General features: G+C 40.7%; 1 protein-coding gene across 4 annotated transcripts in view; it reads left to right on the forward strand.

The window, feature by feature from the left end:
* ATP8A1 (ATPase phospholipid transporting 8A1) overlaps positions 1–24312 on the forward strand; it is a 241269-nt gene that overhangs the window by 192345 nt on the left and 24612 nt on the right. For all 4 annotated transcript variants that reach the window (XM_059162405.1, XM_059162398.1, XM_059162414.1 and 1 more), the window contains 6 exons: positions 1861–1935; positions 2041–2163; positions 5419–5497; positions 11003–11064; positions 13261–13317; positions 14263–14370. In XM_059162405.1, coding sequence (XP_059018388.1) covers positions 1861–1935; positions 2041–2163; positions 5419–5497; positions 11003–11064; positions 13261–13317; positions 14263–14370 — 504 coding nt within the window. The remainder of the gene's footprint in view (positions 1–1860; positions 1936–2040; positions 2164–5418; positions 5498–11002; positions 11065–13260; positions 13318–14262; positions 14371–24312) is intronic.

Genomic DNA, 24312 nt, shown 5'->3' on the forward strand with positions numbered 1-24312 from the left:
CTTGTCTAGGGCAAATGTTCAATTTTTTTCTGTAAATAGATGGAGGAAAGCAAGCAAGAATTTCAGATCTGATTCCGATTCCTGTGTTTCTGTGATTGTTGCTGGTAATGTGTGTTACAACCTGAACACAATTCAGACTTATTTTTCATGTGCTATTGCTGCTTTGTTTTCTTTTCCATCTCATGAAGCAGACATTCGTTTTTATATATGCTCAATCATTCCTTTCCATGATAAAAAGGAAAAAGATCAATGTGGATACAGAAGCTGTTCATAGGGAGGCCAGCCTGGGTACATATTGATAAATGGTGAATTTGTAGCAATTCATGCTTCCATAATGAGGTTAAATGAAACGTGAAGTGTAGCAAAGTCCCTGCAACTCTGATTCAAAAATTCACTTGACTGGCACATCAAGACTGCTGTCCTCCAACAGGTTTTGTTGTTGTTATGCTTTGGTTTTGTATATGTGTTCACGTAGTAATCTCATTGTAGGGCTAGACTTTTTACTCTTCCATATCTACTTGATTTTTAATTACATTTAGATCGGCTTTCCTAAAAATAATCTACGTATTCCTGACTTACTAATACTTAAATTTTGCATTTGTCTTAAGCATGTTAGAGAAAGTTGTTTTCATTTTTTTTAATTGCCTTTCATTTTGTATCCAAAGTTAAGACTGCTGTTTTGAAGAGAATTTCAAAATACAGAAGAACATGATGCTTTATTACTTGAAGATTTATGCCTAATCAAAGCATAAATTCAAGTGACCAAGTATTTTTAATACATAAATTCAAATTTCACTTCCAGATGACTGTAATTATCAAGAAACACTTTAAAGGTTTATAAACTTTAATCCATTAATTCTACTTCGAATAATTATCTTTGGGGGGGCACAAGAAAGTTTTTGGAGGTGATGGATATGTATATTACCTTCAGTACAGTGACAGTTTCACAAGTGTACACATATGTCCAAACTTACCAAATTGTATGTTAACTGTGTGCAGTCTCTTGTATATCGATAATACCTTAATCTTTTATTTACCAAGAAAAAACAATAATAATCTATCCTTAGAAAATAGAGATGCATAGGATTTCTGTACAAGAATATTTAGTTCTGAATTATGTATAAAGGCAAAAACTGGAAGCAAGCTAAGTATCCCAAACTAGTTATAGTCACACTGTAGAGGATATACATCTATAATTTCATTCTAAGGGATATAAAACACTTAATAAAATGTATATTATATAATGTTAAGAGGAAAAGGGTCAGGACATGACACTATATACAGTAGGTTTCCAGTAAGGTAAATTTGTGAGTGTATATAAATGACCTATATGAACGCAGCCAACACAGAAGAAAACTATGATTATATTATTGGAAGAAATAATTTCATTTTCTAAACAAATATGTTATTTCATATAATCAAAACAACGGTTTATCTCTTTAATTACCAAGAGATACATATCTCTTTAATTATCAAGAGATAAATCTTTTAAAAAGGAATTAAAGCTCTAAAACTATAATGCCAAAATATATTCCCTAAACTGCCTTCCAGAAAGTGAGGTTATATTTCATTTTTTTAAATGTATGATTGATTGCCTATTAATATGATTCTTTTTTGACTGAAACTAATTCTGCCTGAAATAACAAATACCTTCCGAAAGTATCCCTTCAAATTAGAAAGCAGAACAGAGACATGCCATTTCCAAGAAAGTTGTGAAAATCCTATGCTAATACTGCCATTATGCAGAGGTTGAGTTTTGGGATTCTAAGCAATGCATTTATGGGTTTGTTTGGGTTTTTTTTGTTTTTTGTTTTTTGTTTTTTTGGTGTCCTAACAACCTTGGGGTTGTTTTCTTCCTAGATCTGGTTTGCCTTTGTTAATGGCTTTTCTGGACAGATCCTCTTCGAGAGATGGTGTATCGGTCTTTATAATGTGGTGAGTTTCAGGCATTTGATTCTTCCTGCTTTATTAAACACTTGGAGATAAAGGTTCTGCCTGCATTAGGCTGCTTTGGAATAATGACCATTGTGTGCCCTTCAGATGTTTACAGCAATGCCTCCCTTAACTCTCGGAATATTTGAGAGATCATGCAGAAAAGAGAATATGTTGAAGTATCCTGAATTATACAAAACGTCTCAGAATGCCCTGGACTTCAACACCAAGGTAAGATACGCTGGCCCAGCACATCTGTGGCGGGCAGTGGGACTCGCTTCACTGTTTTAATTCCATGGGGCATCTGGTCTTCCAAAGCCAAGGAAACATACTCCAGGGCTCTCTGACCGTGGCAAGTCGTACTGGCCGAAGGTTCCGTCCAAGGGGGACTCAGACGGGTTTTTATTTGTTTGTTTTCTTATAAAATTAATGCATAATCACAGTTCACTAGGGTTTGCGAGTCAGCAGTAAATTGAGGCCGAAAGACAGATATGAGTGTCCTTTTGGCCCTCGGACTTTCTATCTTTGCAGTGTTGTGGGGAAAGGCTCACTCCTCGCGGGAGTCAGTCTTGCGGGACTGACAAGCCCCGTCTTTACATGTATAAAGCAGTGGGTGTGGAGTGGGGTGGGAGGGCGTCTCCTTTATTAATTTTCTGTTTTGTGAAATCATTTTGACCTCATTAGAATATTAGATTGCATTATACTCTCTGGTCCGTAACTCGTTTAATCATAACACTCAGTATTTCCAACCCATCAGATTTTAAATACAAGATAAAATATCTAACATTTTATCTAAAAGCACATTCTGAGTATGTATCCTACGTAACACACTGTGGACTGTTTGTCATGCCTTGGGGCTCCTGGTATTTATTCACCAACAACAAAAACATCTAATTTTCGTCCAAGTTTAGATTCTGAAGTCTTTCCACGGGCACTTTTTAGTAATTCAGGTTTCTGTTCAGACGGAGAAAAATGGTTAATTTTATCACAGTCAAAACAAATGACATTTTGAAACTATAATAAAAGCAACAGAGTACACCTTCCCCGAACTTTTCCCATCTAATAGAGCACATGTTTATTAACGTGTTTCTAATCATCAGATGTAATCAGTGCTTCAAATTTAGGACAGTTAATGTAGGATATTTTTAATGTGTATTAATTTTCAAAGCTCTCAGCTGATGTTTTTTCTCAGTGTACCAAGATAATAAAGCAGACAGGTGCTTCAGCTCCTCAAAGCTGTAAATGACAGCACCTGGTTGATAGCCTCCATGTTATTCGTCTTCTGAGATGGTGTCTTCCTGACCTCACCAGGCATGCATGCCCAGGGGTGCAGCCGCAACTTGTTGGCATTGTTTTAAATAACTGAACTTGGTTAATTAAAAACAAAAAATTTAAAAAAAAAAAAAACTGAGAAATATCTCAGACCATTCATTCTGAAAACTATTTTTAATGGTCTCTTAAAACAATTAGTAGTTACAATATGCAATATCTGTGCATCTTTGTCTTTTATTTTTTAAGGTTTTATTTGGGGATGTTCTGACACTTATTTATGATGTCTAGTTTGTATTAAATTGCACCACTTTGCTGTAATGTTTTTTGTTATCTGTGGTTGGTATTTTCAAGGGATCATGAGACACAGTCCAGACAGATACAATGGACTGTGAGCTCTTGTTTTCCTGAAAAGGTGATTTGAGAGCTGAGAAAGTTCCAGGCCTACTGGCATCCTCACAGTAATTCTCACTGACCTGGACAGTTGTCTCAAAGCCACAAGTATCCAGTCTACCATAGCTCAGGTTCCACAATGCTCTCTCAAGAATTAACTTCCCAGCCACAGACTTGGCCGTGGAAGTCTTGCTTAGAAACATAAAGTGATCGCCGCAGGATCATCCAGAGCCATTCCTGGAAAGTCACGTCTTTTCATACCCTTTGCACATGGCAGCTTGGACAGTCTTGGGGCCAAGGAAAAGGCAGCCTGTTGTTTTGATGTGTAAGCAGCATTCCTCGCGTCCTTTGCTGTTCTTTTATTGTTTACAAAGTATTTCATTATCTACGGAGCCCATGTGTTTTGAAAAGTCATCAGATCAGCCCAAAAGGATTATGCAACTTCTCTATCCTTTGAATATTTATACATAAGTTGCCAACCATTTTTTCATAGCGCATGTGGATTTTCTAATGATTTCAGTGAGAAATCTTCGATTAAATCCCTTCTAAGTGTTTTAAAATTCAGGGACAAATGGCGACAAAATGCATAGTTGTCTACACAGCAGTTGCCGTGGGTCCCCAGTGTAGAAGTATTGTTGCCTTGAATGATGATGATTACGTTTGTTATGGTAAAAAGGGTCGGAGGTTCTGAGGTCATGACAGGGGTTAAAGGATTAGCATGTGACAATAAGTATCGGTCAAGAAAATGGAAAAGTAGAACTAATTTTTCTTGCACCCACCTGTGCTTTCTGTCAAATAAAAACTTGTGGTAATGACATAGTGAGGAGAAGAGACAAAGGTTAATGAGTAACACAAGTTCAAATGTGTAACGTATTGGAGCGTAAATTAGATCATACAATCCAGTGTGGCGCGGCCAACTAACAAAGGAGATTGAGATCACGGTGGAAAATTTTGGGAGGCAGGCAACTTAATTTCTGTTGTTGGAACAGCTTCAAACTATTAATACATGCCAATTTTATTTAGCGGAAGTTTTGCTTGCGAGAAGCACTTTTAAATGACAAAGCCACAGCTCTTCAAATCCTAAACAGGTTTTCGATAACTTAATCTTTCACATCCCTGCTACAAAGAAAAGACCAGCAATACAGGCGCCCTTGCTCTTAAAATACAATAGATACAGAAACGGAATAACTATTCAGTGATGTTATAATTGTAGGAAGTTCCATGTTGACGGATGTTAAAAATTGTGGAAGCCTTTTGTAAATTCATTCAGTGATAGCAACGCTGCTTTAAGAAATTATATGCCTTATGGTATACCTGTTATTTTTGGTATGTAGTACGTGTGTGTGGAGAGAGGTGGGGAGAGAGAGAGAGAAAGGTATTAGATTCTTACCATTGAAAAGTGTACACTTTTACTGCACATGGGAAAAAAAAGTAGGGGTTTCACTAAATTAGTCTTTTCAAAAGTCTGTTCTTTGAGAATTATGAAAATAGTCCCACCTAAAGAATTGCAGGACCTACCTACATTTCTTTTAACTGTTACTTTCTTTTTCAGGCAGAAATTTAAACTTTTAATACTTGGTCTTTAAAAAGCAAAAAAAAAAAAAAAATTCAGTGAAGCTGAAAAAACATTTTGAGAAACATAAAAATAAATAAATGACCCATGAAGGTCTAAGAGGCAGAAAGTGTCTGTCAGTTCTATTAATTCACAGTGGTGGCCCGACAGAAACACGTTTTGTGAATCTAGCTCACAGATAAAAAGAAAGGTCAGAGTTCACCGAGCTAGTTTATCGCAAATGGTTCTCATGGATTTTTGTTTTCCCTCAGGTTTTCTGGGTTCATTGTTTAAATGGCCTCTTCCACTCAGTTATTCTGTTTTGGTTTCCACTAAAAGCCCTTCAGTATGGTAAGTAGAAAGGATATGAATGCTAAGAGATGACTTTTTACATTTTTAGAAAAATAACTCATTGTCAATATAGGTTAAAAATTATAGCAGTTTCATTTTGTGCTGTTTTCCTTAACCTAAAATACATGCATCCAAAAGCTGTACACACTCTAAAGATTTTTATTATTCCTTTGAGAGCAAAGTGATTTAATATATGCAAAGCCTTTCTTCCCACTTCTCATGTTTTCCAAACTTGCAGAGAGTTAAATTTTAGGACTCCTTTTCCCCCTTCCGCTGATGTATAGTTTGAAGACAATAGTGCTAATATTTTATGTGGTCCATTTAACACACGTATAAGGCTTGCACCAAACTCTTTATACTGAACCTGATCAGAAATGCTCATGTTTTCAAGTACGCGTGAGCCGGTATTTTGAAAGGAGGTTTTTTAATATGTTTTTAGGTTCATCTTGGAGTGCAAGCTTTCCCTCTGCTTGTTTTGAGGGAGTGGATTTTACTCTGTTAGTCTTGAGAGAGGGGAGCACGGTGAATTTCCTATGCCCATAAAAATGATCTAGTAGCCACTCGACAAAAGAGATTTGCTGGGATGCTGGGTCCCCTGAGCCGACCTTCCCCTGAAATCCTGAGGAAGGCAGCCGGCTGCTCTGTGCCTCTGCTCCCAAACTACAGGAATTAAACACAGGGCACATGCCCTGCCGGAGGATCTATGTGTCCTTTAGAAGTCCTGGCCCTTACCTCCCCTGGCTGTGAGTTAACGATGGCCCCCAGAGGAGTGTGCTGTCTGTCCCTTCTTGCCGACCTACAGTCTATTCCACAAGGTGGTCTTTGCAAAATGTAAATCAGACCGGGTGCCTCTCCCTGTCAAGTTTAGAACGAAATGCACAGCCCTCACCGTGGTTGATCCCGCCACCTGTGTTGCCATGTCCCATCCACTCCAGCCCCCAGCCCCTGTCCCCTCCGTCCTCCAGCCTGCCACTTGCCTACACTTCTTCCTTCCTCCTCCTCCTCCAGGGAGTCCCACCGGATCTCCCCCTCACCCCCTGAGGCCTGTGCTCCCAGAGAGCCACCTTCTCTACTCCCATGTCTTCCCCTCATTACCCTTCATCTTCTTGAGGCTATCTTTACCTGTCAGGGTGTGAGGCATTTGTTCAGTTTTTATTCTCTCCCCGTCAGTATCAAAGCTCCTGAAGAGCAGAGAACTGTGTAGTTCAGCGTTGTATTTGCAGGACTTAGAACAGAGCCTAGCTAGTCATCAGCGCTTGGGAACCCGCCCCTGAGTTAATGGGGGCACGGGGCCTGCGTGGGGTGAGAGTTACAGGGAGGGAGGGCCCTTCGTGTCCAAATCAGAGATTTTCATCTCATTTCTTTAATAATTTCTCTCCTGGTACACTAAATACTTCTCATGTTCTAAGCCATGGAAATGAATAGTAAGAAAAATCCAATTAAAACACAGCCTGTTGACTTCAATAGGCCAGAGAACCACAATGGATTTTTTTTTTTTTTAACTATAATTCACATGCCATTAAATTTACCCTTTTAAAATTATATAATTCAGTGGGATTTTAGTATATTCAGAGAATTGTACCAATTCACCGCGATCCAATGCCAGAGCATTTCTATCACTCCATAAAGAAGCCCCACGCCCATTAGCAGTTACTCCCCATCGCTCCTCACCCCAAGTCCCTGGAAACCAGTAATTGTTGTCTGTGAATTTGCCTATTCTGGACATTTCTTAAGAATGGAATCATGTCATATGGGGCCTTGCGTCATCCATGTTGCTGCAGCATGAATCAGTATCTCACTCCTTCTTACGGATGAGTGATATTCCCTCGTGTGGATTTTCCACATTTTCATTATCCATTCCTCTATTGAGGGACATTTAGATGGTTTCCGCTCTTCGAAGCCATGGGATATTGAACTCTAGGGTATCATATGGGACCTTAGACAATTTCTCTAGGTAAGGCTTCTTTTCAGGTTGCAAAAATCAATATAGGTATGAAAGATGAGGCCTGTCCATTGCTTGCTGTTTCAACATTCTAAACTGGAAAAAGGAAATTCAATATCAAAAGTCTCTCCAGCCAAATAGCGCGTAAAACGCCTTCACAGTGACACGGTTTGAAAGGAAATCCCAAGTGACTCCAGCTCCTGGAGAGCAGATCCTGGGGCTCTCTTTGCTTTTGTCTGGGAAACTGCCCAAGCTCACTACCTTCAGCGGGGGCAGTTCATGAAATGTGCCGCCTGTAGAACCCAAATCCAGCCCAGTCCAGAGCACACATGGTCTCTCTTCTTAAGACATGAATGATATGTGGGTAAATTACATTTTAACATTCTACTGTTGAGGGGTTTGTTGGGTTTTCTTTGCCTTGTTTTTAATTTTCAAATAAGTAGAGGTTTTGCATTTTTTTTTTTTTTTGGCTTTTGAAAGGATGGGGTACACAAGAAATGTTTGAGTCTATAAAGTGCAGCTAAACATGCATTAATTCACTCGCTTCAGTGGTTCCCAAAGTATGGCCTGTAGACACCTTCAGAAATATCCATGATGACCTTCTTGGAGTACCTGAGGTCAAAATTTCAAAATTTGCATAGTACTATCCAGACATTACTTTTTTGTCTTGCGGCTGATACAAAAACAAGAGTGGGTAAAATTGCTGGTGCCTTGGCATAAATAGTGGTTCCAATCCTTCATGGACATGATAGTCCTCCCTGCCATGCACCAAATTAAAGAAGCAACAACAAAAGTCAGTGTCACATAAGAATGCCCTCGAAGAAGCTGTCAAACTAAGACTTCTGTTCCATCTTGAAACCTGATGCGTATCTCATGAATATTCTGTGTGACACAAGGGGAAGTGAGCAGAAAGCCCTTCTGAACACCGGTGAGGTCCACCAGGCAGGATGCCCTGTGGACCGTTTGAGCTGTGACCTGCACCAGCTGCTCTCATGTGGTTACAGAATCCTGCCTAAGGGTTGTCAGGTTGGCTCAGTTGGTTAAGCCACTCACTACCTTAGGCTTAGGTCATGATCCCAGGATCCTGGCATCGAGTTCCGCTCCTCGGTGAGGAGCCTGCTTCTATCTCTGCCTCTGCCTATCACTCTGCCTGCTTGTGCTCTTTCCCTCTCTCTGACAAAGAAATAACTAAATAAAATCTTAAAAAAAAAAAAAAAAAAAGGAAAGAAAAAAAGAAAGAATCCTGCATGAGTTGAAGGCCCAACCAAAGCATCAAGGGGAGCCATTGGTTTCAGTGTAATAGAATACTGTAACTTCACGGTACAGTTTCAGGCTCCACACTGAAACGGACCTCTAAGAAACTACTTGTCGACTTTTGATGTAATTTCAAAGAGTAGCCACACTCAGGAGAAAAGATCATTAAAACACTCCTCTGTTAAAACTCCGTCTCTCTGTGAAGTTGAATTTCCCTTATATATTTCAACCAGCATATGAGAATCCAGCTTCCTTCTCTTGAGCAAGACATTAAAGAGATTATAAAAATAGAAAACAAGGCCAATTTCCTCACTAACCTTTTTTGTTGGGGGCAAATACTACTTATAAAATCCGTTTTTATATTCTATGGATGGAGTTTTTTTACTATTATCTTTAGATAAGTCAGTATATATTTTTTTAATATTCTGCCTTAATTTATAACTTGGTAAATATCGATAGATATAACATAAACAAAAGTTTTTGGAGATCATCAATAATTTCCTAAGTGTAAAGGAGTCTAGAGACCAGAAAGTATGAGAATGAATGGTTTACCTCAGTCATCCAAATGCTGACTCGGACAATCCCTACAGTAGGCTCTTTTATTTCTTTCTCTACGTGACCTTGAAATGAATCTTCGACTTCTTCATGGTAAACCAGTCATGACCAGAAGGCTTCCCTGGACCTGAATGTGATTATTTTTGATAACCTATATATACTGATTAAAGGACCAGCATAAAAGCATGGAAGTCAGGACGTGATCATGAGACATCTTGATTTCTGAATATGTTAGATTTCTGAGTATGTAGATTTCTGAGTATGTTAGTTTGGTTGTATAGAAGTTTGCAGATTCATGGCAGATACGAGTTTGTAAACAGTGTGTTCAGAAGACACAGTACCTCAAGGCGCACCTGAGACTCAGTCCGTTGAGTATCTGACTCTTGGTTTCAGCTCAGGTCATGATCTCAGGGTCATGGGATCAAATCCCATGTCGGGCTCTGTACTGACTCTGCTTGGGATTCTTTCCTTCTTCCTCTCCTTCCCCCTCTGCCCCTCGCCCCCTTCTCACTCAGTCTCTCAAATAAATAAAATCTTAAAAAAAAAAAAAAAAGACATAGCACATCAAATCCTGTATCCTTAATCAGGGAATACCACCACTACAGAGGAGTCTCCTAGATTACTGCTTACCAGCCCTACTTCAACCCAAAAACTCTAGAGTAGGGTAGGGACACATCCTGGAGTGTCTGCCACGTGTGCACCCAGCACTGGAACACTGTGCTTGGCGTCTTCCATAGGAAATCTCATTTTAATATCAAAACCCCTCCAGGCATAGGTAGTTTCACTCCATCTTTTAAGTGAAGAAACTGAGTTCCCTTGGAGGTTAGTTATAAACCAACATGATACAACTAGTCACAGAACCAAGCCTGGTCTGTGTCTCCCAAACTCAACAGACTATTCCTTCTCTTCATACCGGTACCCCTCTGCCTGTCTCGTCCCATACTTTATTCTAACATAGTTTGTCCTTACATATGAGATTTTGAATAAACATTGTTGAATTGTTGAATATTTGCGTAAGATATTGTACTGCATACACCATGGGTTTTAAATGTTTCCGTGGTACCAAAGATTTCATTATTCAGTTATTTTTAATTTTTTATCTTTTTATCAGTCATCATGATTCTTTGTTGACTACCACACCCTTCATGTAAACCCACAGTTCTTAGTCATTGCTGGATAACAAAATACTTCAAAATGTGTGCCTTAATTCAGCCAAACCTTCTATGAGCCATATGCCTGGAACCATATCAGTTCTCTTCAGTCTTCCGTGATTTGCATTTATGAATCCCTTTTGGTCTGATGCCAACAACTTCATTGAGAGAAAGTAAGAAGTCTCCCAGAGACCCTCATCTATATTGTTAGCAAAGTTCTTTATTAAGGTTCAGGATGTTTCCTTTTCTCAAATACCCGTAGAATTTGGCTTTCCTTGAACAATAAGTTTTGTTTATTTTTTTTTCCACCTCATGGATCCTAAGAATTGGTTAACAAGTCAGGTTTCCTCCTTCATGTTGGTCATTAGAAATTGTTTTTAATTTGTGACCCACATTTATAGCAACTTTGTGAGACTTCTTATAATTTTTTTCTTTAATTAGCCTCGTTTGATTCCATGGTGTGACACTTGGTTCTCCTTCCTTTTTTTTTTTTTTGGTTCTCCTTCTTTTGTTCAACAATTATAAATTGATTTATCTTTGAAAGAATTCTGAAAGGATCTCTTTGGTTTCCATTTCTAATGAGCCTCTCTTCTTGTCATGCAGGTAATGTATTTGGAAATGGGAAGACCTCTGATTATCTGCTGTTGGGAAACTTTGTTTACACGGTGAGTACAGAGCATTTGCCTAGCTTGTATATAAAATCAATCCTTTCATATGTGCTAATTTTATTGTCAAATTTAACCATGTGCATTTCTGAACATAGTGTTGTTTGCACTTCCCTTTAAAAATGAAATAAAATGTTTTGACTATTAAGAGATTATATGAGGTTATTAATATGTCACTTAGGCTCACTGACTTGATAGGACTTGTTGCCATTCCCTCCTTCCTCTTAGCACACCCCCATTTCCCCTTTTCCTCTTCCTTGTCTCTTTTTCTTCATTTTATTTTACTGCCCTTGTTAATACTTTTTTTTTTTTTTTTTTTTTTTTTGCTTTCCTGAATTTATGGCAAATATTATCATACTGTTCTTGGGTATTTAACCAGTAATGATTCTAGAGTCTCACAATAACTAAAATGGGAGAGGAATTACTCTTTGGGGACATTCCAGCCACACAAGGCATGGCACCCACTGTGTTATGTCATTATCCAAACACTTACAGAGGACACACACCTGAGTGCAAGCCCGTTCCTGCCATAAAGGGCCAAAAAATGTCTTAAGACCACTTTTCCCTTAAAAAAAAGGCACTACTTGGATGCTAAGGCCTGAGGTCACATAGTTGGTGTCTGATAAGTTTACTACAACCTTCAACACTGAATCCTCAGGCCAGGGTTCCTTCCTCTGATTCCGTGTCCCTCTCCGTGCCCCCCAAGTGAAGGCGGGGATAATAAGCGGCTGTCAGCATGGCTGACTTAGTTGAGAGAAAAACCATAATATGGCATTTAAATAACTGAATGATGGGACATTGAGGCCATTAAATAACAGAGGGATCAAGTTATTTTCTAGGGCTTCTCCTTTCTGTTGACTCCACCCACGGAAGTAGTAACAGAAAAGAAAAGTATGTTTGGAGGGCTGGTGACTGGGTCTCCCGCAACGTGAGTGTAAAACAGAAATAAGTATTCGATAGAGTCAGTTTAGAAATTAATCCAAGTATAGAGCAACGACGTCTCTTAGGACACGTTAAAATACTCTGGTCTCAGGAGTATTAATTTTATGTCAAATTAAGTTTATTAATTGTATGTCGCACTGTATCTCTTAGTTTTGAACTTCTTTTTAGAGTGTTAATGCGTACTTGCATTCTCACAAAAGTTTAACTTCTACAGAATTAATCCTAAATTGCCTTTAGAGATCTTGCTGAGAAAGCCTCCCCTGAGCCTCACTCTCTGACCCCATGGGGGAAGGCCCTAACGCTCTTTGCAAACCTGAACTAGAACAAGGCCCGCAAGCGCCTCTCGCCCAGCCGTGCTAGGCCCGCTTCTCACTCCCACCACTGCCAACTACCGGAAGTGGCCAGAATTCCGTTGACTACTAACAGTATTTGAAATTTTATTTTTAATTGTAAATAGCTACTAACAGATTACAGTGCTATGCACTGCTCTTGTGTTTTATACTCCCTGCCCTCTGAGGCAGGAGATCATTACCAGTCCCATATTACAGATGAAGAAGCTGAGACACAGATGTCAATCACCCTGTACCTTAACCAAAACACCTGATAAATGGTGGAGCCTTGACCGCGAACAGTCTGACTCCAGGGCAAGTCCAGTTAACCGTGGCCCTACCCTCTGGAAAACCCAGGACCATTCATTAAACCTAGTGCCCATACTTCAGAATTAGCAGCAGGGTTAGCGATGGTAATGGGTGTGTACATCTTGGAGGGTATTAACAGGCTTTTATGTCCTGATCTGTAGGGTTGTAAGTAAGTCAAGTTACAGAGTAAGTGTTTAGGTTTCTAAATATCCAGCTATACTACTTTTAGGATTTATCCTTAAAATTTGGAAAGTAGGAGCTTTAAGTATTACAGATGATATACAATCGAAGCAAGCTTGAAAATCCAAGTTACTGCAGACATATACTCCTCATTCAGAAATGAATCTACAGAAGCCTCGTGGATGGACTGGGAAGGTGTGCAGGGAAAGAGGACGGTGGTAGGATGCTGTTCTGGGCCCTTCTGACCGGTCACGGCCATCGTGGGCAGGCACCCTGCACCTGTGTCATTGCAAGATAGACATACAAAGCAAGCTGAGTCATCGGCCAGTCCCATAGTCTCATTCACTGTATGACGCCTAGTCTTTATAAACCTCCCTTTTAGCCATTTGAATTAACACATTTATGAAATAACATAACATTTTCCATTCTGTTGTAGTTTGTGGTGATAACTGTGTGTCTGAAAGCTGGATTGGAGACATCATATTGGACATGGGTAAGAGCATCTCCAACCACAACCGAGGCGTGTCTCACTTACTTACGTGTTATCACGGACATTGTCGTTCTTCATTCTTCCTTTATGTGTCCCTGTACCCTTCTTCCGTGGATTGTTCATTGGGAGGGGTCTTGGGTGGAGGGAGAGGAACCAGGAATTCTAGTGTGTCTAGTTTGGAAACAGCAAGTGAAAAAAAACCTCACATGAGTTTATGGACCACAAGATTTTCAGAACCTTTACTATATTATTGTGACTATCCCAGGAAGGAGAGAGGCTTCCAAAACTTGACTAAGAACCTTACTTAGTAGAGCATGTCACAAGACACATTCCATAGAAAACCCATTGGAAAATGATTTCGAAAACTGGGAACATGAGCGAAAGATTTGTCCTCGGACATTTCTAAATATCCAGTCAGGATAAAAACAAGTTCCATTTTAGAACATTAGTTCTGAAGTAGATTCACATCCAGGTAGAGAGATCCAGGAAACAAAAGGAAATGAAGGTTTGATGCGCAGGGAAAAGACGGGCCCACGAGACGTGGATCGGACAGTCCTGACATCCAGGTAGCGTTCTCACAGGTGGTGTCTAGCCACTTTAGGTGAGAGTGTGCAAAGCAAAAATAAAGGAGGTTAAAGATAGTAGCAGATTGAAAAAAAAAAAAAAAGAGGAGAATCAGAGGAGAGAGGCCCCCAAAGAAGGTTGAGAGGGAAGAGTTGGAAATGCCAGCCCCGCAAACATCTTAGCTGTTGGGGAAGACACTAACATTAGCACCGATGAAACATCCTGTTAAAACACACACACATCATTATTCAGAAATTCCTAGAAAGAATACTTTATGGTGTAGTAAAAAAGTAATAAGGGCATTTGCAAAAGCTGTGTGTGTGTGTGTGTGTGTACACTCAGTCTCCCTGGAAGTCTCGTGTCTCACTTTCCCTTCCTTCGCAGTTCAGCCACATAGCGATTTGGGGCAGCATCGCACTCTGGGTGGTGTTTTTTGGCATCTACTCGTCTCTGTGGCCTGCCGTTCCGATGGCCCCCGATATGTCAGGAGAGGTAAGGTGTCCCCATCACTCATGACAGACAAATCTGGAAAATTGGTATTCATTAGTGAGCCCTAATTGTTCAGCTTGGATTTATGTCAAAATAGTATTTGACCATTTAAAAGCTATTCTTAAACTCCACGGTTGCAAGTGATAAATCTTGAGGGACTATTTTACACTTGGACATTTTACTTAAATCTGACTTATCCTTTCATAAGCATAGCTAGAACCATAAACTGTGGTCGTCGGGGGCTTGAATCATGTTAAGAATCTCTACCCAGAAGATGCCATTTTAAAATTAGACCGTAAATCCACAGATACATTTTGGAGAAGCAATCTGGGGAAATGGCAAGCTTACGTCTTTGGGACAGTCTATCATTTCTTCCGTTATCTCTTATTCTAAAGAAAAGTCTACTGTCACTGGATTAAATGTACTTTCTGAGAGTCTTCCTAAATGATACCAGTTTGGTTTTCATTTTGAATGAGTTAGGGCATCTGACGGTGCGGCCTTATCACAGTCCATTTTCAATCCTGTCTGTCAGTTTCTTATTACACGGGTAGGAATTGAGTTATTAGGTGTTCATGGGGGAGTGTCACAAGATCTCCTTTCCTTCAGAAGAGATTCCAGCAGTAGGAAGGTTTATGATTTCAATTGTAGGAAATTTGACATAAAATGTATAAAAGAAAATGTGGAAAACATTTCAGGATTTCCTGTGACCTCACAGTAACTTGCAAACCAAGGAAATGTGAGCTCCATTCCTACACTGTTGTCCTGCAGCCTCAGGAAAGCTTTCCAGTGGTTTCCATGGATTTGTTGCCCCTAAGTACCGCCTGAGTACCTTTCACTTTTGACAGTCTGGTTTATAGATCATTTTCATGAAATTTTATCTGACAGCATCCTGCTTTTTATAAATTAGCAGAATGCAGACACACTTTAAGAAAAAAATTTTGTGGTTAAATTTATTAGAGAGAGGCATTATATACTATTACAGCAAAACCAGACATATCAAGGAACAAGTATTTCCTTCCACCAAAAGTGAAGGCCGCTTTTGAAACATGTACTGTGAACTCTAGCAGATTTACAGCATGTATTTTGAGGAAAACAGAGAGAAAGCTATGAACGCACCTCCTCTCTACCTTGGTTTGAGCCCTTTTTCCCTGAAGAAATAAAATCCAAGACCGTATATGTCTGAAGATGCCACTTGGAAAAATTGGTTCTATTCTTTGTGTCCATTTGACGGGCTCTGTCTGATTGAACCTGCTTTTCCCTCAGGTTAATTTCAACATAATGTCATTTTCACAAGACCTCATTTTATCTTGTTTCTTAATGCTTTGTCTTCGAGATGAAGGACCCGAGAGATATTGAGATTCAGATAGTTTAAGCAACTGAAGCCAACAGCTTTTGATGACAAGAACAGAGTTTTTGACCACCTACTTCTAGAACAAGTGTGAAGTTTGATTGGCTTCTTGCCAACCAAATATAATTCTAGCCTTGCCTGTAGAATTCCTGGTATTACCCAAACACAAAACTTAATATCATCTCTTGGGACTTGCGGTGATGCTGTGTTTAATTCGAAGTGAAATGAATGTCAGTACTCGATCACGTTTCTGTTCACTTCATATACAGTGGGAAGTGCTAACAGGGGTTCTTTTTCTTGTTATTTTATTACTCCTGATGCTTTGAATATAATGTTTAAATAGCTGGGGCTCCATTGAAAATATGAAGAATGGATTAATTTACCCATAGGCTTGACTGGTTTGTCCAAAATGTAAGTCAGTTGAATTTATTCAAAGAAAATACTTTAAATTTATGTAGTACTTAGTGCTTACAAAGCATTTTGATATATGTGTATATGGGCAAATGAGCCTCTCAACAACTCCCAAGACAGGGCTTAACAAGTATGCCACTCAGATTCTCCGGGATAGAGAGTCCACATTTGCTGTTTCCTGGGCCTGGAGCAATGGATCCCAAGAAATATTTGTAGCAATACTAAATGTTGGACCTTCTTACTACATGTAGAGAGTCACTAGTTCTACTATAATCCAGCTATTTTCAGAAAGAAGGAACTACCCTTAGGTTTACATTTTTTCTAAGCTTAAAATTCTATCTTGCAATCAAGAGTATAGCCAGAAACAGGGGTGCCTGAGCGGCTCAGTGGGTCAAGCAGCTGCCTCTTGATGTCAGTTTAGATCACCATCTCAGGGTCCTGGGATCAAGCCCCGCATTGTGCTCCACACACAGTTCAAGTCTGCTTGTCCCTCCCCGTTGGCCCCGCTTCCTGCTCGTTCTCTCTCTCCCTCTCTTCTTCTCTGAAATAAGTAAAATCTTTATTTTAAAAAAGAGTATATAGCCAGGGGGCACCTGGGTGGCTCAGTGGGTTAAAGCCTCTGCCTTCGGCTCAGGTCATGATCCCAGAGTCCTGGGATCGAGCCCCGCATCGGGCTCTCTGCTCAGCAGGGAGCCTGCTTCCTCCTCTCTCTCTGCCTGCCTCTCTGCCTACTTGTGATCTCTGTCTGTCAAATAAATAAAATCTTTAAAAAAAAAAAAAAAGAGTATAGCCAGGTACATACATACATGCATATATACAAACATGCAAATATATGAAAAATTCATTTATTTACCAATATCTCTGTGTGTGTGTGTGTGTGTGTGTGTGTGTATAAAATTGGCCAGCCATCCTGGATAAAATTTACTTATGCATCTGTTAACTTTCATAGCAAAATACTATTATATATTACATATATTACTGAGAGTTACCTATAGTAATATATTACTACAAATAATATCGGGCTCAGTATAAATCTTAGCCTTCCTCAATCTGATGTGTTTAATGTAATCCACATAATGAAACATGGCCCGGAGCAGCCCCCAGGACTTAAGGTTCCTCCACAGGATTTGTGAGGTAGTGTGTGGTAACTTTCTGTCACAACCACCACACAGCCTCGGTGTCTGATTCCCCACACTGTACCCTAGGACTCCAGTTCTATCCTGTACTAATGTGACAGTAATTCTTCCTAAATCAAAACAATTAATTAAATATGTATGTGTGTCTTGGTTGCCTAAAAGCCCTGCAGGATAGTACAGAATTATGAGAGATGGAGTCAGACTGAAAAGAGCAGCCCAGCTCCCCCATCCTGGTTCAAGTGGTATTTTGGAGGGCACTACACTGTGTGGCATCAACAGGACAGAGAAGTTCTTCAAAAAGGCAGCCAAGATCTGGGAGAAATAATGCCACCATTAATACCTTGTGTGTCTTAAACACCATATCCCCAGAACTTCTCTAAGTACTTCATACACATTCCTTCAGTCAACACTTTACCAGTAATTTGTTGACGTTCTTCAAAGTGTCAGGCACTGTTCTAGACACTGTGGATTCATTAGTGAATAAAATAGACAAAAAGTCATGTACTTCTCAGCCTCCTTTTTTTAGTGGAAGAAGACAAAACAATGACATGAAATCTATAGGCGGAAAGAAGTATATAAAGAAAAAAATATAGCAAGCACTGGGGACCAAGAGCCAACACTTTCAGTCATGCTCCCCACAGAGCCTTGTGGCTTTTATTTCTGGTCAGATCAGGAGCCACTGGAGGGACTGTAGAGGGAGGTATTGGGATCTGACTTGGGTTTTCGGGGCAGGACCAGGGCTGCTGTGTTGTAAACCATTTAGGAAGTTTATCCCAGTACCCAGGTGAGAGAAGATGTTGGTGTAGGCCAGGCGAACTTTAAAGGTCGAGCAGATGGGATTTGCCGGCCACCTGGATGGGAGGAGTGAGAGGAATAAAAAGCAAGGCAGACCCCATCATGTCGTCCATGAACTTCATCAGGATGTGCTTGTCCTCAGGTCACTGGCTCTTCATGGAAAACCTGTTATAACCAGTTGAAAGATGAGAAAACAGAGACACAGAGAAGACACAGGGGCTGATTTTGGCTCAAAAAGTGCATCTTTCAAACATCTGGAGAGCCAATGGGTCATGATGTCTAGCAGCAGAACAGGAGGCTGAGCTCATTTAACCACCTCTTTCTGTGCCCGGTGGCCGGCGGGGACACTTTGGCAGAATCTGTCATCCGCACCTCCAAGGCTGCCTTCCAGCACCTAAGATTCAGATCTCTGTGCCCTCCACTTCACCCTGCTCCCTCCAGAGGAACATCTGAATTGTCGCGAGGGCACAGGCTGTTTTGTTCTAGTTCACGGGCTGTCAGGGTGCCGTACGCAAATTAGGCAACTTACGGGTACAGGTCTCATGCTTCTATATTCAGATGGACTCGTGTTCACACATAGATCAGGATTGTCTAGTCCTGTCCAATTTACATTCTTAGTTCATCTTTGCAGCCCCGTCTGAAGACAGAGCCGTTTCTCTCAACACGTTCGAAGAGAATCCTTGCAACGCTGAGAGGGGACAGGAAGGGAACCGACATTTACTGTGCACACAGCATGTGCAGCAGGCGCTGTGTGTGATTTCCGGCATTCCTTGTTTTATTTATTTTTTTTTAATTTTTTATTTTTTATAAACATATATTTTTATCCCCAGGGGTACAGGTCTGTGAATCACCAGGTTTACACACTTCACAGCACTCACCAAAACACATACCCTCCCCAATGTCCATAATCCCACCCCCTTCTCCCAACCTCCCTCCCCCCAGCAACCCTCAGTTTGTTTTGTGAGATTAAGAGTCACTTATGGTTTGTCTCCCTCCCAATTCTATCGTGTTTCATTGATTCTTCTTCTACCCACTTAAGCCCCCATGTTGCATCACCACTTCCTCATATCAGGGAGATCATATGATAGTTGTCTTTCTCCGCTTGACTTATTTAAATCCATGTAATAATAAACCTTTGTGGTAGGCAAAGTGATAGCAGGTAGCCCAGAGAATTCATCCCAGGTCTTCTCAAATCCACTGGCTTCCTGGTTTCCTCTAACATCCTAAGGATCTAAATACCTTCTCTTTGGGCCCTGGCTCTTTTATACCCCCAGGTGGGAAATTCTTCTTCTTTTTTTTTTTTTTCTTTCTCTCCTGCAGCCATCTTCTCTGCACTCCACTGATGTCCCTGATTTAGCTGCTATTCCCCCGGACACCCACAGCCCTGATCAGTTTCCCTAAGTTAGCCAGGTGCGGACATGTTCCCATCTCTTTTCAAAAGCACGCAGATTTTTAATTCTCCCTTTTCCACATGTACCTAACCCCCTAACCCATAATTAGAAATGCCATCTCACTTCACATCCTGGCCTCTTCTTGACCACAGTATTAAGATAACCAATACCCATCATATTAAAAAAGATGCTTATGAAATTGAAAACCCAATCATCCCATTATCATCGGAGAATTCCCAGTTTCCACTACAATAGTAATAGGGCCTCGTCAGTCGCCAGCATAGCACATTCCTTGCCTTCACTATGGGCATTCACAGCAACATGGGGAATTGTACATTTCACGGACACAGAGTTGTTACACACGGTTCGGAAGTTCTCGTGGCTTGTGAGTGCGCTGAGACGGGAATGCAGCGTCTGCGTTCAATCTCCGTACACACTGTCCTCTGTCCTCTGTTCTCTGTGCCCTCTATGTTTCTCTCCCTTGTCTCATCCCTCTCCACGGAGGCGTTTCCTCCCAGCCTCATCAGCCTTAAGGACGTGAGATGCCTTTTTCATATGAGTGACAACCATCAAAGTAGGTGCATCCAGTTGGTAGACTAAGCCCGTTGTCTGTATGTATTATTTCTATCATCAGCCGTCCTCAAGAGCTATACTAGCTCTTCCCACGGATCGTGGGTTCTTTTCACACCATCAGATCGATTCTTTTCCCCTGCCTTCAGCACATTCTACATGCACAAAGTTCCAAAAATGGTTCCCCAAATATCTCAGAGTTGAATGCCGTCTTGGATGACTCCAGCTACAGCCAGACTGGGTGGCTCTCAGTTGGTGGGCAGGGTGTCGCCGTTTGGGAACATTCCTTCCTATAGCTTTTGCGCTTTGTTTCCATTAGAGTAATTCTCCATCTCGGTCCAGAATAGTGATTTGATGCTAATGATTAACAAGTATCCCAGGAACTGGGATTATGGACGTGATTATCTGTTACGAGGGAATGATGACATCAGGGCAGGGGAACGGTGGATTATACAAAGGTAGAGCATGCAACAGTAAGAAATTACAGAGGAGAGGAAAAAGCAAAAGAAAATAGTGCAACAGGCTTGGCTGCGACTTTAAATATGTCGCTGTCTTCCTCTCACAAATATGGTTGTGATTTAAGAGAAGGATTTTTTTTTTTCTTCAGACCTGACTTGTATTTTTTCACACCAGTGCAACAATTTATGGGGTAAGGTAGACCCTGGGGAGAAGTGCTATGTTACATAAACATATGCTAGCCTGCTTTTCCGACTTGTCTAGATGATGTTACTGGGCTTGGTATGGTTTGGTTTGGTTTGGTTTTAATTTCCAGAAGAAAATAGTGTAGTCACTATGATGAGTGTGCCAGATTAAAAACTAAAAAGCAAAGTACATACATCAGGGATCATTTCATATCACGATGAATACCAGAAGCTTAGTATCGGCAAAACTTTTAAATTTATCGTGGCTTTGCAGACATGCAGCGTAAAGCACTCCCCAACACCATCTGGTCCTGCTCTCCCTGGCCTAAGGGATCTATAAAACTACCGGAGGAAATTGAAGTTAAGGAACAAGCATGTGTTTTACAGAATTTCAGATCTCTTGATTGAGGTTTGTAAAGTCCCTCTGAAAAACAATAAAAATCTTTGTTGAACTCTTTGGTGTCACCCCTGTAGGAAAGGTATTAATAAACTACATTAGTGATACGATTTTCCTAAATTGTGCCATTGACCACTTGGCCACTGGGCCAAGACGATGAATTACTTTACACATGAGGAGTTTCCTGGTTAAAATAGTCTTTATTCATCTATCAGCTTTTAATTACCTAGATGGCATGTGCTCATTTGTGGGTCACAAGATGAGCCCTTGCAGATGGGGTGGGGCAGTATTATGATAAAGTAGAGTCTCATCCAAGATGACTGTGCTTAGCCGAGTAGCCTGGAGGGAACAAGGACCCTGAAGTCTGTCACATGTTCTTCAGTAACCAGCAGTTGGGAACCCATCCAGCAAAACACGCTATTGGTCACCAGGCCTCGTGCCCCTGCAGTAAATGAGACAGGCCAGACTTCCACAGTGCTGAAGGCAGCTGGCGGCATAGCCACTTCCAAGCCCAAGTAAAGAGAAGCTGTGAGGAAACACTAAGAAACAGGGGCTCCTGGGTGGCTCAGTCAGTTAAGCCTCTGCTTTGAGCTAAGGTCATGATTCCAGGGTCCTGGGATCAAGCCCCACGCCGGGCTCCCTACTTGGGGGTTGGGGGCCCTACTTCTCCCTCTCCCCCCTGCCTGCTACTCCCCACTGCTCCTGCTCTTTCTCTCTCTCTCTCAAATAGATAAAATCTTTAAAAAAAAAAAAAAAAAAAAAACTATGAAGCAGAGAAAGGTGTGGAGAGACAACTATAATAACAAATCAGGACTTTTTTTTTTTTTTAAGATTTTATTTATTTATTTGACAATTAGGTAGAGACACAGGGAGAGAGAGAGGAGGCAGGCTCCCTGCCGAGCAGAGAGCCCGATGTGGGGCTCGATCCCAGGACCCTGAGATCATGACCTGAGCCGAAGGCAGAGGCTTTAACCCACTGAGCCACCCAGGTACCCCATATCAGGACATTTTAAAGTTAGAGCTATCTTTAGAGTCGTCGTAACAGCTGACTTTCTGTCGATGAGGTATCGTTAATGACAATACAAGAGCAAACATACTGAGTGTCCAGTGTAGGCCAGGCTCTGTGTTGGGCAATGGAGGATGGAGAGGAATGGAATCTGTTCTTGCCCCTAAGGATCTCATTGCTAATGATGGGATGTTAGTGTCATAAACACAAGAGATGATATGGTGGACTCAAAATGCCACGACCGTGGGCAAGCCCTAGGAACCTGAACAGAGCCTGCTGTTAGTAGAACAGAGCTTTGCCTGTTCTCTGGAGTCCATTCATTCTTGTATTCATTCATTCCATAAACATGTGTTGACTGCTTAATGGGTGCCAGACACCGTGTCTAAGTAATGGGTTCATGAGGCCAGATCCGCATCAGCAGGTGGGGTGAGGGGACCAGGGAACGGGATGGAGAAACAATCACTAAATCAGGTAACAGATAACTAAAGGATGAAAGACTCATCTCACAAAGTGATAGGAAGAAAACAGGGTGCTCTGCTATGAGGCAGGACAAGAATGCTACTCCGGGAAGGTCTTTTTGAAGAAGGAATGATTAAGCTAAGACTCAAAGTGATGCATGTTTGAAGAAGAGCATTTCAGGACTGAGAGACCAGCAGGTGCCTGTGCTCCAAGGCAGGAATCCTGGAGCAGAGAGGGTGGGAGAAAGTGCTATGGGCAGTCAATGAGATGGGCAGAGGGCAGATCATCTCCACAAGCTCAGCATTCTTGCTCAGAAGACCAGCACAGCTTGTTTCTGAGTTACGTGCCAGGGATTCCCTCAGAAAGGCTCATAAAGGAAACCTCAGATGTCACGGTGTGATCTGCTTCAGTAAAGCTCATAATTGAACACAATTCTTGCATTCCCTGTTAGACTAAGATAAAGATATTGTCAGTGAGTGGTTCAAAGCTGCTTTGTTTCATGTTATCACTCAGGCTCCCCAGCACATATCATTTGAACCAAGTGATTTTTTGGCATATTTTCTGATGCTTAAAAAAAAAAAACATCAAATAGTTGTAGACGAAATGATAGCAATTTGTTTCTCTCTCAAGTAAAAGACATTGGTGATGGCAGACAGTCAAAGGCTGGTGTGGCACCTGCACAGTCCTCAAGAACCAGGTTCTTGCTCTTTACTGCTCTGCTGACCTCATAATCCAAAGTGGCTGCTTCCACGCTAGCCATTTTACCAACATTCCAGCCAATAAGAAAAGGAGGAAGAAAGGTTAACCCTTTCTCTTTGATGCTTTCTCCTAGACATGGCCCACCACATTTCCACTTAGATCTCATTGGCCAAGAGCTAGTAATATGGCCACATACAGCTGCAACAAGACAGATGGAGGAATATAGTCTGAGCTAGCAGACCAAGTGTCCAGCCAAAAATCAAGTGTTTGCATCTAAGAAGGGGAGGAGGAATATAGTAGGGAACCACTAGAAGTTTTTGCCATGAAAGTCATTTTTCAACATAAGCCATTTAACAGCCTTTATAGGTCTTTCTTATAGCAAAGTGCTTTTTGATTTTTTGAGTGTTTTAAAAATGACTTCCAAAAAGAGATGTTTATTATGTGACAGGATGGAGGCATTAACTGATGCTCTGGTGGTACTCATTTTACAGTTTGTAAACATATCAAATCAACATGTATACCTTACACTACATAATGTTATGTGTCAATTGTATCTCAGTAAAGCCGGAAAATAAATTTCAAAATTTTAAAAGTAACTTTCTACACTCTGAGATATAGGTCAGCATATCTCAGAGATTGAATTACTAGTAATCCAACAATTGTTGCTTTCTGAGATGGTTTTTGATGTAAAGAGCATTCACAAAATTCTAAAAAAAAAAATCCTGCAGGAATGATAGAAGAAGTAAACAGGTTAAGATGGTGTTCCCCAACTTATACAACTTATCCAAGAACATCGTAACATTTTAAAATTACATTTCTTATAATAAAAAGAGTATCTGCTTACTACTTCTGCCCCCATTTTTCTACTTTTAACTTTTTTAAAAAAGCACAATAAGGAAGATTAAAATAAAACAAGTTCTGTTCTTAATTAGTTTCACTATTCTGGGAACTAGATCCCTCGAAAATAGAGTTTCAGAGCCACACATATCCTGGTACTCTGGGCTCCCTTTTAGAAAAGATGATTTTGCATGTTCAGTTCTCAGTATATATTGGTATGTAGTAAAATTCAACTTTCTTTTTTAAAAAAAAGTT

This window comes from Mustela lutreola, chromosome 1, assembly GCF_030435805.1.
Source record: "Mustela lutreola isolate mMusLut2 chromosome 1, mMusLut2.pri, whole genome shotgun sequence".
Taxonomy (NCBI): Eukaryota; Metazoa; Chordata; class Mammalia; order Carnivora; family Mustelidae; genus Mustela; species Mustela lutreola.